Source organism: Haemaphysalis longicornis, unplaced genomic scaffold (assembly GCF_048455015.1).
Source record: "Haemaphysalis longicornis isolate Haplotype H1 unplaced genomic scaffold, Haemaphysalis longicornis Haplotype H1 scaffold_12, whole genome shotgun sequence".
In the NCBI taxonomy this organism is placed as follows: Eukaryota; Metazoa; Arthropoda; class Arachnida; order Ixodida; family Ixodidae; genus Haemaphysalis; species Haemaphysalis longicornis.
Window position 1 is genome coordinate 89,292,997 of NW_027526225.1, and position 13,719 is coordinate 89,306,715.

The 13,719-nt window shown below is 49.7% G+C and overlaps 1 protein-coding gene across 4 annotated transcripts in view; it reads right to left on the minus strand.

Moving 5' to 3' along the window:
* Positions 1-13,719, minus strand: part of Lk6 (MAPK interacting serine/threonine Lk6 kinase) — a 100,936-nt gene that overhangs the window by 2,824 nt on the left and 84,393 nt on the right. The window contains exons 1-5 of one of the 4 annotated variants that reach the window (XM_077693715.1): positions 6,461-6,927; positions 4,331-4,691; positions 3,334-3,526; positions 2,483-2,770; positions 1,344-1,561 (exon numbers count right to left, since the gene is read on the minus strand). In XM_077693715.1, coding sequence (XP_077549841.1) covers positions 1,344-1,561; positions 2,483-2,770; positions 3,334-3,526; positions 4,331-4,691; positions 6,461-6,473 — 1,073 coding nt within the window. In that variant the 5' untranslated portion in view covers positions 6,474-6,927. Of the gene's footprint in view, positions 1-1,343; positions 1,562-2,482; positions 2,771-3,333; positions 3,527-4,330; positions 4,695-6,460; positions 6,928-13,719 lie in introns of those variants that run through there. The other 3 variants (XM_077693714.1, XM_077693713.1, XM_077693712.1) reach the window with 3 other exon arrangements.

A 13,719-nucleotide genomic window follows, 5' to 3' on the forward strand; every position in this document is an offset into this window, starting at 1 on the left:
AAGCCAATCCAATCAATGTGAAAGCCGTCGGAAGTGCAGAGCAGCGATTTGCCACAATGGGCTGTAGCGCCGTTATCCGCTCACTGCTACCACCCAATGCAATTCAAATTTCCCACCTTCGTAGTACTCGTGCGCTCCCTGCCTGAAACTGAGCCAGCGGGAGTTCTGTTCTTTCTGTGTTTGCTTTTCCTCCTGTGCGTGCCAGCATTGCGCTGCCCCTTTTTTTCACTTGCTACTGTAAAATCAACCCACCGAGCATTCCTAACTAAACGAACGTGGGCGCTGCCAGTTAATTACGTATATTTTGGCTTCAAATGCACGTAGTTTTCTTTGCGCTAAAATTAAACTGGGAGATGTATGACAAGCGGCAGTGGTTCATGAGTTTCGAATGCTTATGACTATATAAACCCCTTGGCTTTCGAAGCCTCTGTTGTTCGAAAGCCAAGGGGTTTACAACCCAGCCTCTGGGTTACACAATCAAACACAGTTTGGTTGTGTGAAAAGATTGCTCTGTCCCTATAATAATGACCGCAAGTATATCACAAACTTGAAATAGAAAACCGATGCAGTCATCCCAGCCACTTTCTGGTTGTACATTTGTGCAATTGGTAAGCGCTGACTAAAACCCCGCTGCCAAGAAGTGTAACTGGACGATTGCAGTGGTGCTTTAGCTCCCTTTGCTGTTATAATGTGTAGTTAACACACTGACAACCGGGCTATAGTCCTGGCCCCTAATGTGTCACTGTGGTGAGAAAGTTGTTTTAAGTGCGAATGCACTTTATAAGCGACCCCAAACCATCCACCGCCGGCGTCGGCGGCGGCGGCAGCGGTGGCGTCCGCAGTGCTCCTCTATAAAGAAACAGCATCCGGCGCCAGGTTTCGATCCGCGGACTTTGCGGCCGCAGCGCGACGCTCTACCGACCAAGCCACGGACGCGACGTGATATCAGCGTTGGTGACGCGCCTTATATCTTTAACGCATTCAAACTACGTCGTCAGCGGCGTGCGTTGGCGACTCAGCGGCGTTATAGCGGCTTGATAACTGCGTGGTGTACACGTGATACTACAAACCCGATGGAAGAGATGGAAGAGAAGGCGGCGAGGCGGTGGGCTGCGGGGGCCGAGCGCAAGCACCGCAAGCGGGCCGACAACCGTGCATTCGCACTTTCACATTCTCCCCCTCGGGGAAATGCGGGGGAATTTTTTTGAATATTCCTCGCATTACTTCGGTTAAATTGCCACAGTCTAGCTCCTTCCAATTGAACAAGTTTTTTTGTTTCCTGCTTTCATGACAGCCCCTCTAACCCACTGACCACCCAGCAGTTCCAAGAGACCCAGACTGACCGGCGGATGACTGAGGGTGTGTGCAGGGCGGTGGTGGGCCCTCCGTGGGCCACCCAGGGGTGGGCCAGGACCTCCTCGGCCGTGTAGCGCTGGCTGGCATCCTTGACGAGCAGGTGCGAGATGAGGTCCTTGGCCTGGTCCGAGATGGTGGCCCAGTCGCGCTCGGGAAAATCGTACCACCCTTCCTGGATCGATGTGAACAGCTGGTCCTGGCAGGCCTGCCCAGAAAACAGAATGCCAAGTTAGTGAGCGCATCAAGGCATTGTAAGAAATAATTTAGTGCCTTCATCACTCTACAGAAGATGCCGCGTTCATGTTCAAAGGGAGGGTGGAGGAAACTAGCCATGCACCATTGCTACTTCAGTGCTAGACTTCAGTGTTAAGCTCTCAGACTTACCACTGTGGAGGTCTTAGCAACACTGGTAGTAACCTTGCAGTACCTTATCAACTTAAGTTCTGTTAGTGCTTTCTCCCCCTCAAACGCACATGCTAAACACATTGAAGATTCGAAGAGTGATTGGAAGCACAGAAGCAGTAAACCATGAAAGGACGGTGAGATTTTCATTTTTAACATTACGCTAGTTAACTTGCACTGTTGTCTATTAAAGCCATGTTCCCAGTCTGCACATGAACACCATTATTTGAGGGCCCACTGCACACTAAAGCATCTTGCAAGACTTCCACTGCAATAGATCCTGTGCTATCCGAACCCATTCGCCTGGCCAGGAAATGCTTCACCCAAACAGATCAGCAGACGCAATTCAATTTGGCTGTGCATCTAATTATGGGGTTTAATGCTACACAGGAGATGGGGCACACTGTAGTGGAGGGCTCTGGATTAATTTCGACCACCTGGGGATCTCCAACATGCGCCAAAATCTTGAACACACGGGCTTGCTTGATTGATCGTAGGGTTTAACGTGCCGACGCAATGCAGGCAATGAGGCGCGCCGTAGTGGAGAGCTTCGGAATAATTTTGAGCACCTGGGGATTTTTAACGTGCGCTGAAATCTCGTACACACAGGCGTTTTTGCTTTTCGCCTCTGCCAGAAGAGCGGCCGCCGCAGTCAGGAATCAAGCCCATGTTAACACAATAACGCAAGGGTCTCGTCTAGATTACACAGCGGACTTCAGCTGACCTGGCAAAACTCTCCGCGCTCCCATCCGCAGCTGCTGCCGCAGCGGCCGTAGAAGGGCGGGTAGCCGCAGAGCAGGATGTAGACGATGACCCCCAGGCTCCAGAGGTCGCAGCGCTTGTCGTAGGTGTGGGCCTCGCCCACAAACGCGTCCACCACCTCGGGCGCCATGAACTCGGCCGAGCCCACGGGCGTCTGCAGCTCGGGAGTCGTGGGCGGCGTCTGCTCGTTGCCGGGCAGCAGCACCACGCCAGAGCCCAGGTCCAGGTCACAGATCTTCACCGGCCACACCTGCACAGCCAGGTAGGGGGTTAACTGACCAATCAAACTGCACGCTGACCCCCCCAATAAGTGCGAGCAGGTTCGTTCAAACTAAACTTAAAGCATTTCAGTGTAGGGGGACATCTCTAAAGATCAACTCTGACCACCTAAGATGTAAAGCATTCAGGTTCTTCTGCCTTATAATTGAAAAACAGCTCACACACTTTCCAACCTGTTGAATGCTCAGACTGAGCAGCATCGGCCTCGAATTCGCCACAGAATCCTGCTGCCCTGGTGTCATCCAAAGACATTACACAATTGACAGCTGCTGGCTTGGAGCACTGGACCTCAATTATCGAGTTCTCACGGTTCCCCTGGCAGTCAACCCAAAGTGATGGGGACGCCACACAGACTTCTCCAAAGTGACTCCCTTACACACAAAAAGGCCGATCCCTACAGCTCGCAATTGGGTGTACGTAGGTAAACAGAATGACAGGTGTTCTACGGTTCTTTGCAGCAAGGCTAGTAACTCCAAATGCTGTGGCCATCGCAATGCAAAATAAAGAGCTCCCCCCTGCAGCAGCAGTGCGCACCTGATCGGTGCCGGGGCAGAGGATGTTCTCGGGCTTGAGATCCCGGTGTGCAATGCCCTTGGAGTGCAGGAAACGCAGGGCCTCAGCCACGTCCCGCACTACACGGCTCGCCTCGTGCTCCGTGAACTGCACCCGCTGCTCAATGTGGCGCAGCAGGGGCCCCCCACGCATCTTCTCAAACACCAGGTAGAACCTGGGGCAGGGGGAAGAGCGGAGGCAGGCAATAAGCCGCTAGGCCTAACACACGTGCTCGACGGTGCGAAAGAAGAAGCAGAAAGGATAATGAGGCGTGGGCCAATTGAATCAGGCTGGCAACTACAGAAGAGGCATCTCAGTGACGCTTCCATGCGATTACAACTCAATGAAGATAGCTGAATGCTAGACACTAAATTCCAGGGAAGAACGAGGGCAGGCAACAAGGGCAATGGGACCCTAGGCCTAACGTCGACAAACACATGCTGGATAGTGCAGAAGTGAAAATAACAAGGCACGGACGATCAAATCATGCTGGCATTGTAAAAAGGGGCGCCTTGTGACGTTTCCACGCAATCACGGCTCCATGAACATACCTGAACGCTAGACACCAAGCTGTCCAAACAGTGTCGCCAATCAAGACAACTGGAATAGCATACAGTGAACCCACGGCAGGACTAACTCGAAAAGACCACAAAAATGTGTTCATATAGTTAATTTCTAACAATATGAACACATTTTTGTGGTCACTTCGAGTTAGTCCTGCCATGGGTCTCAAGTCTTATTTAGTCTTAAGCAGACGTTTCTTGCATTCTGCATGTCGCCAAAGAACAAAAGTGTCATTCATCTTCACCATGAAATTGATCATAACAGTGTCAGTCCTAACAAGAGTCCACTAGTGTACAGATTTTGTGTCGTCTTCCCAATACATGCAACAGTGTTAATGTAAATTCTACAACGGGCAACGCCAACACGATTTGTTCGTCCAGTTGCCTTAGTTTTGAACGTGCGTCGAGTTGCTCACCTATCTTCATCTTCGAGGAACTCTATGAGCTGGATGATGTTCTTGTGGCCTGAGCAGTGATGGAATGTCTCCACTTCCCTGAACACACGCGCCCGGCTGTGGCCCGGACCCTTCTCGATGATCTTGACGGCGTGCTCCTTGCCGGTGTAGAGGCAAATGCAGGTCTGGACCGAGGCGTAGGCGCCCTCCCCGAGCACCTCGCCGGTGAGCGAGTAGAGGTCGGAAAAGTTGCTGGCCGCCAAACTAGAGCCCGTGCGCTTCTTCTTCTTGCGCCTCCGCTGCTGCTGGCGCTGCTGCTGCTGCTGTTGCTGCTCGGCGCACAGCGTCCCCTCCTCCTCCACGGACAGGATGCTCGGCAGATCTTCTGTGCGAGGGAGGAAATAGAAGCAACGGTGGTCGGTCAGTCAGTCAGTCAACAGGAAGCACGTACGCACACTCAAACGAACACTTGAGAGAAACCAACTGCGGGGTTTAACGCGTCGAAGCTACACCTGAGGTATAAGGCACATCATAGTGGAGTGCTCTGGATTAATTTTTATCATCAGGAGATCTTTAAAGTGCACAAAAACATTGACACGGACGTTTTTGCTTTTCGCTTCCATCAGAAAAGCAATCACCGTGGCCGGGATCGGGCCCACGTCTTTGGTCGGCTTAGCGGCAGAACGCCTTAGCCATTGCGACTGGTACTTGCAAAAAATGTAACTATGGCAACCTGGCAGCCATGTCACACTGGCTACCAAGTACAAGACACAGCCCAGTAACTTTACGGAACTTGCAAAATACCTCTGCTGTACATTGCAACAGCTGCGAGGCTCTCTATGCATCTAAATGCTCCCAAGTTTCTTCAAAACTCCTTTGGGCTCAACAAAGAACGTTGCCAGGTTTTCCCTGTTCTTATTCAAGTGACACGTGGACTCGGTAGTGGTGGAGTGCAACAAGTTGGTGGCAAGAACAAGAACACCTTTTTTCACTACAAGAAGGACAACGTTGGGGCTGGGTAAGACCCAGAAGCATGCACTGCATCAAGATATCTGCAGATGATTCGTCTCCAGCCATGGGTGTCCTCCGGTTAAGACAATAAATTGCCTCACACCCTTATACTTTTGCTGGGCTGATGGAAGCTCTAAGGGCACACGGCAGTCGGTTCATGGTAATGATCAATGGCCGGGTTCTCCTTTACTTGCACGAGCCACGCAACCCCTCCTCCCCTACTTGAGAGCAGGGGGTGATGCAGCAACATTTGCAAAGTCAACCAAGAGTTTTAAAACGCAAAACACGAACGTATTTTTTTGGAAAAAGTGTTTCTTGCACCCTAGAGCAGTACTAAAATCGTTTTAAAGCAGATTATGCACCGTTCCCAGCTAATTATGCCCTTAACGGCTACCTTTTTGTACACTAATTTTCCGATTGTTCCGCATTTAATAAATGGTATGTTTGTGGAATATCCAAGCAATGCAGAAGTTACTGAGAAGTATTCAATCGACGCTAATTGGTTTATAAGTGTGTTTAATTTTTAATTGATTAACCAGAGCGCATACCACACGTGGTTATTGTCCCACCGATGCATATAATTGTGCCAAATACTGCTGACGTAATAACGTGATATGCTGCACTAAAACGATGAGCACAGCCCGATATCACGCGAGGTAACGCAGAAAGATGCACGCCCGCTTTCGCAATGCAACGCAGAGAAAGCTTGCATCACGCAGACGCGAACACGGAAGAAACAAACATGCATCCGCTAAACCACACATTCCCCATCCAAGTGAAAGAGTCTCAATCTCCAAAGTTTCGCAATCGTACAGATGCGAAAACAAAACTCATTAAGTGCCCTCAAGGATGGAAGTCTTGAAAAGGGCTCAGAAGGGTATTTACTCAGCTTCCGACAACACTATTTCGGGTGAATATGACAGGGACGGCAAACGGAATGACGCAAGAGTGTGTATCGGCTGCGCAAAAGCGCATATTTACGGCCGGCCCTGCGACAGCGCGTGCAACACAATCGCTGCACGCGGAAGTTCCTAGACGTGTCCTTACTAGCGCCGCAGGGAAAAGCGCCGTGTCGAGTTACGCTCGACGCAAATAACCCCAAAACGCCAGCACTGCGAGCGAACCGGGTCGGCGACTCACTTATTTGAACCATGTCTCGCGATGGGAGATGATCTTCGATGACTAGGAAGAAGGCAAGCTGACTCGGCAAGTAGCAGGCCTCCTCGGTCGGTGGAGTAGGACGGTGACTAGGCTCCGGCTGCCGAGACTCGAAAGCTCCGAGAAGGCGGGTCGGGCACGAGAGCGTCCGAGTCGGCAGCGACGACGATGAATCCGCTCGACGGCCAAGGAAACAACGGTGGGGCCGGCAACAGAAACTGCGGATCCACGCCGCGACAGTCCGCTACGGCGAGTAGCAACAGCACCAACGCGAGAAGAAGCAGCCGCCGCCGAAGGTCCGACCCCGCTCCGGACGCGCCAGTGCTTCTCCTCGGTGCTCTCACGCAGCTCCGCACAACTCATTCCAAAGACTGAGCCCCGAGCCCAGACTGCGTGCCGGCTAAATAGCCGCTGCCCGCGTGCGCCGGAAGCAGACGACAACAACGACAGCCTGCTGCTGCTGCCAGAGAGCAGACGACCGAAAACCACGCGACGCTCGCGCCGCCATTTCCCGAACGCAGGATCGCACGATCCGCGCTACTCGCCTTCCCATTGGCTGCGCACTGCGGAGAAGGGGGACGTGACGTCAAGAGCCCGGCTGCCTCCTCCCCCCCAAAGCAGGCTCCGTATTTTTGTCGTCGGGCTGGCGTTTGGAGGGCAAACGAGGTAGTGGGAAAGAGACAGAAGTTGCCCTTTCCCCGAATGCGAACGTACACGTATACAAGCTCAGGGTGACTCACTCGATGCTCGGTTGTGTGTTGTGATACAACCAGACGTATGAAAAAAGGAAGAAAAGAAAGAGGGGCAGCACGTGATATGGCAGCTCGTTCGTTCGCGGCAACGCGCTCCGTGGCGAGTGAAAAAATCATAATAAAAAAGGTTTTCCCTGCCGGTCTTGTGACTTGAGGGCGGCGGCTGCTACATATGCGCTGAGCGAACTCGTTACTTGCGATCTTCTTGGGTTTTGGCGTTTGCGGCAGCGCGTCAAGAATCACTAAACCGGGACAGTCTACATAGACGTCTCGAATTTTAAGAAGCAAGTCACATGTCAAGCGACAATCGCAATGAATACGTTTTCGTACCGCTTCCATGCTTGTCGGCGACGACGACGAACCATTAATCGAGTCGGGCATTCAATAACAACCCCGAAGGTGTAATGCTGGCATCTCATCTAGTGAAGAATTTTTCCCTAGAAAATAAATCGAACGGCGCTCGACCAGGCAGATTTATTTCCATCAGTTTATCGTTCTGCACCTTGGCTTTGTTTTCCCAAGGCGGCAGTCTGTTCGACAAACGACGGGTTCTCGGAACTGCTTACGTGGGGACAGTGTTTTTCAGTCTTTGCGCTGGGATAATGACGCAGCGCCGACAGTTCCGAAGCACTCTCAGCGCTTATCTCCCCCTCCCATATTATTACAGGTGCGAACGAAAACACGATCTCTGTTCACGTGAATCCAATCCAAATGAAGCACAGACAGACAAAACAGTGACGCAAAGACAACGATAAGCGAGCGCTCTTGCTTCTATCACTCGCATGACGCACACTGTATCAAATGGCACAGTATCAGCTTCGAGGTCGACCGGTTGTGAAAATCATGCCGTGTGCACGGAGTCGTCGTGTGGGGTACTGTGTATCAGCAGAGCACGGAAAACTTTTCCAAGTACTGTGCACTGCGGCAAATGCAGACGTTGGAGCCCTTTGCCTCCAACGACTCCGCGTGGAATCTCTGTGTACAGGCAGAGTCTTTCAATGCTTTTCCTTCGTTCGGCTCCAGCACCTGATGTGTGGGAAGTTCGTATATTGCGGAGAGTGTAGGGGTTTGAGGCACATCTGGCTGCGGCGACTCCTTTGCTACATCAGCTGCTCACACTAATAACACAAAAACGGTACAGCCCTGCGTGCGTAATAGTGTTTTCATTTAGTTGAAACTGGGTTAATAGTAGTGCCTCGTGCCACGGTTTTGGCAGCTGGTAGGATTTTTTTATTGTTCCAACTTCAGGTTCGATGTACTTTTGTCGAAATAGATACATTGCAAAAAAAAAAATCGCACAGCGAGAGATGAGAAAACCAGGCATTTAGTCGAGATCCCTAATATGAAGTCTTAGCAGTATAAACAACGACAACACGGCTAAAAGATAGCGTAATACAAAAACTGACCTTTTTTTACAGTACCGCAGTCGTCTGCTTTAAAAAACTGCACACGCGAACGAAACTTCCAGAAATCGTTGTAAATGCGCGCGATAAACAAATCGGTACAAGAGCCAATCGGAAAGAAACGTGTCAGTGATATTTCGCTGGGACACGAAAGGGCACATTTGTCTCTACGCGCTGCAATGTCATTTCAAGAGATACAGTAAGGCGGAACGTGGCATTCCGAAGTCCTGTGTTCACGTCGACGTGGGCACGCAACGCGTGGCGCGGAATTCTCAGTTTAGTCCATTTCGTGTCCGTTTCAAAGTTTCCGTTTCAAGCGAGCTCTGGTTGGCTGAGGGCAGGACGACACGGACCTGACGCAAGAAAAGCCAGGCTCACAGAAACCAACACTGTTGTTTTTTGATACAATTGAGGCCAGTTTTATCGCAAACTTCAAATAAACAACGGAGATATTCCGCAAAATACATCAACTAGTGGCGACTCCCACGTTAGTTTCCGGCGATTTTGCTGACGTCACGGAATTCTGTTTACGCGATAGCGGGCCGTCAGCCAAAGCCGTTTGATCCCATCACTTCAATGCTAACGTGCTATAAACAAACTGATAACTATGCTTTTAGTGGTCGGTCATATTGCGTTATGACTGCCCATATTACGTCACTAAAGCGCGAAGTTTGGATTTTTTATATTTCTTGCGTTTTTTACGGTTGAAAAAAACATTGGCTGTAGCTTAACTCAGTTGTGCCTAGGTGTGCGTAGCGTGAGGTACGGTTAATGTTATTGTTTAGATTGGTTCTCTATACGATTACGACGCTTCTCGAGGCGTTCTTCCTGCGTCTCCTCAGCTCGCGGCTTCCTCTTCGTCGTTCCGACGACGAAGCCTGACGACGAATCCCACCGAGCCGTCCCTTCTATATATACTTTTTCTATTTTTATATACTTTAAAATATATTTTTTAACTTTTTTTCTTGCGCGGCCAGCCGCGCTGCCAGCTGCGGCGGCTAGGGAATCGTTAGGTTCCCTAGCCGCCGCAGGTTCCCAAGAACGATTGTAGGGTCCCAAGAACGATTGTAGAACGCGGGCGCGCCGTAGTGGGGTTGGGGGTTAATTTTGACCACCTGGGGATCTTTAACGTGCGCCGAAAGGTTCCCAAGAACCGCTGACAGCTAGGGAATAGAGGTGCGGCCACCGGTCACAGCGAAACTATCACAGGGAAACACGTACACTCTGGCGAAACGGCGAGAATACGGCCATTTTAGCTCTCGCTACAAAACGTCATTTGTGGTTGGAATGGATCTCAGTGTGTTACCCTAGGCTAGTTCTTTCAAACTGAACAACAAAGTTTCAAGCTTCCCAACTGAACGACCACGTAAGTGCACCTACGTGACGCCTTGAACGCGCGATCGGCATTTTTGAAATGAACGCAACTCAGAATTCCGCTCCTGCGCTATCACATGATACCCAGCCGGATCGCACGAGTTGTTGGCGGCGCCACGCGCGCTGTTTGACGCGGGGGCTGTCCGTATCGTGAGCGCGAGACATCGCTGACGCAACGTCGAGACTTCGGGCGAGACCGCGCCGCCTCGAACAGCTTCGGTTGTCGACTGAGTCAGCTGCCAGCCGCGGCCCCCTGGAAGCACCTGTGGCCGAGAGAGGGAGAGACGCTCGGCCAAAGCGCGATCCAGACGGCAGGCAGGCCAGCCCACACACCCACAACAAACGGGTTGCTCCGGCGTTTCGCTTCCTGGAACCGCGCCCCCACCTATTCCCGAGAGCATCGGCTGAGTTAGTTCGGTGCAGCAGGTCGCTGGGCGCGATACGGACTATCGCAACGGACAGAGCCACGCCTTTCCGACGGTTTCCTCGACAAAGGCGGAAGCAAGTAACGGTCCTCTGAATCTTCTGCGCGTGTTGAATAAATATTCATTGCTAAGGGATCCGAAAAAGGCACTTTCGGGAAGTGTTTTAAACGCAGGAAGCGCTTGAAAGGAAATAAAAGAAGACATTTCCACAAATGAAATCTTTTGCATCGTCAGCGGTGTGTGTGATGACGACTGTAAATCGATGTCGGGGTATAAAAGAATAATTTGGGAAACCGCCACGTGGCACGTGTTCTCTCAAATTAAGACAGTAGATTGGCCAGACGGACATAAACGGCTAATATACATCAGACGTGCGGATAGAAATTACACTACCAGAGGCGACTTTCCTGCCGCCGCTTAAGTTGACAGCACCGCCTCCTCTAAGGAACACTTGCCCATTGAGGGAGATTGGCCGTAATACGGGGAAATATGATGCCAAATTTAGCGCGAAGGGTAAATGAATGTGAACACACCCATTTCTCCCGACGGTGGAGACGGTCAATTCCTTCTTGCACCCAGGATGGTGCCACGTGGCCACGCCCTTGACCCCCTTTTTGTAACACTGCGCCATTCATTCCAGTAATTACGTATGGAAAAGAACCTACTGTCCTTAATGCTTTATTTTAATTACTACGAAAACCAACCTTTCTGGCGCACCATACTTAATTGCGCTCAAAATAAACAAGAGCGACGAATTTTACCTTTCCAACATGCTACCGTGCACCCTGATAGTACCAATGCTAAATATGCTTGCAGAGTTTCGACGGAGCGTTGCAACCCCTGAGTGTTCCAACAAAGTGATACCTCCGCAATGAAACGTTGCTAAACGACGTCGTTGCAAGGCACGAGCCCCTTGCATTCAACAGCCCGCATTAAAAGAGCAAAATATATCTTAAAGTCATAAAGAAGAGTGATTACCAATGGTAGCGATGTCTCCATGATGTGTGTGTGTTGTCTTCATCTTCCCTTTGTCCCGTGCTTCGCGCTGTTTTGTTGAAGTCTCCATGATGATTCAAGCCTCTTTTTTTTTCTACTTTGGGAGCCAGGACTGAGGCTATAGCATAAACAGTCCGAAGTGCAGTCCCAAGTCTAATATAAATTTACAATAATTCTGCTTTCATGTATGTTCTGTTTGCTTTATGAAGGCTTTACAAATCAGCCTAGGCTATCTTGGCGCAATTAAGCTTTTTTTTTTGTTCTGTATTGTTGATGCCCAGTGACGTATCTTGTTTTCTTGTTTTTTAACCACCTCTCTGAAGTTTTGGCTTAATCTGCAATGAACGGTCATCACCGCACCATGTCCAATTGATTGGTGTATAAACCTACATTATATTTTTGCTTATTTACTCTGACTGCCCATGTTTTACCAGTTTTCATGTACTTTTTAACAAGAGGTCCCCCCACAGTGATGAACTATGGGACCTCGTTCTGTATTCCTCACCAATTTATGCACTGTATCATTTGCACCAGTTCGTAATAAACTTCAAACTTCAAACACACAAGCAGCGCTCCTGCAGGTCTTCCAAGGCGATAAGCGGCAAAAACAAACGCGCGATATCTCCCTTATTCGGACTCGAATGAAGCGGGCATGAAAAGCAAGCTGGTCAGCGTGGCCGCTCGTGCACAGAGCGGGTTCGAGGAAAACGGTATCGGCAGACAGCTGCACAAAGGAAGAACGATCGAGCAAAGCTGGAAAGAGGCAGCGCAGTCGAACGTGTGTGTACGCCAGACGCGCTGCTCGCAAGCAACAAGAAAAGGAACAACGTGGACGAAGACGGTAGTGCAGTTAGAGTGGAGGAAAAAAACAAAAGAAAATAAAAATACCCCAGCAGGGCCTCCTGACGCCGGCCGCCATCACCTTTACAGATCGAGGAAACAGCTGGGGAAAACGTATACGTCGATCAACGCACATATGCCTCGTTCTGTCCCACATCTTAATTCGCTTCACGCGTCCGGTGCCCGCAAAGACGCCATTGCTTCCAAGAATTGCTGAGACGTGCAGTAACAAGTCGCGGGGACAGGAAAACTGACTTCGTTGTAAGCAGTGCTTTATTTAAAGCAGGGATGGTTGAACCTCCTTGCATTGCGGCGGTGAAAAGAAAAAAAGTACGGGTGAAGATGGATTTCGAATAAATAGATTATGTTGCTACGACGTGTTTACTGTTTATAGTTTCAGGCGAACCGAGAAAAAGCAATTACTCAGCGATCAATAATAAGTAAATATATTGCCCTTAAACGGCGGCATGTGCCGGCTCATCAGGGGGTGAAAAAAAAAAAAAAAACTACACCACGGACGTTCAAACTAATCTTAGTGTTGTTGCGATAGTAAAAGGATTGCGGAAAGTTGCTGCTCATATCTTGTTAGTAATCGCCTTGCCTTGACCCTAAGCACCTGTCTGTTTTTCCGCCGCCAATAATTTCATCCACAGCTATTTTCTGTTTATTACCTCCTGCTGACCACACTTAAAGAAAACAGCTACAGAAAGCCGCACATTCGTCTCGTCCCTGGATCAGTGTAGATACTGCCGCATCGCAACAACATCTTCCAAGTTGTTTTCGTTTCCTTACCGCGTAATATGCACGTCTCGCTGTTTTGTACGTGAGTCATTCTAACTTATCTTAGTTCTGTGACAGCCTCCGCAAAGCTCCCACACTAATTCATTTACTGCTAAACCAAATGTTACGCGTACGTCCCGTTCGGTGTTCGCCAAATAACGATCGCGCAGGGAAATGTCGCCACTAGTGTGTTCACACATTAACGATACTGAAAAATCAAAGCTGAACGAGCAGTGTGAACTCCGGCCACGAATTTGCTCCGCAAACTGACGCACACAGCCCCAGACAATGACGCCTCCGTGTCAATTACATTTTTGAGCGAAGAGGCGCTTTTGAGTTGAATTGCCATTATAGGCATTTGCTTCTGTTTATAAACGACCTCCTGCGGGGATGGTGCCGTCTGTGCTCTTTTGACGAAATAAAATACTGAAGGATGTGTATTAAAGTGCAAATAATAATAATAATAATAATAATAATAATAATAATAATAATAATAATAATAATAACGACAATGCTTTACTGCATTATAAAAAAGGAAAAACTTACAGAAAATCAGAATTTTATTTTTGGTTCAGACCCATCACGTCCGCCTTCGTTAAGCCGGCTTTTTTTCATTGTGCATACCGTTGCAGTGAAGCCCGCTTTTCAGAGTTATCGCATAGGACGGCGCG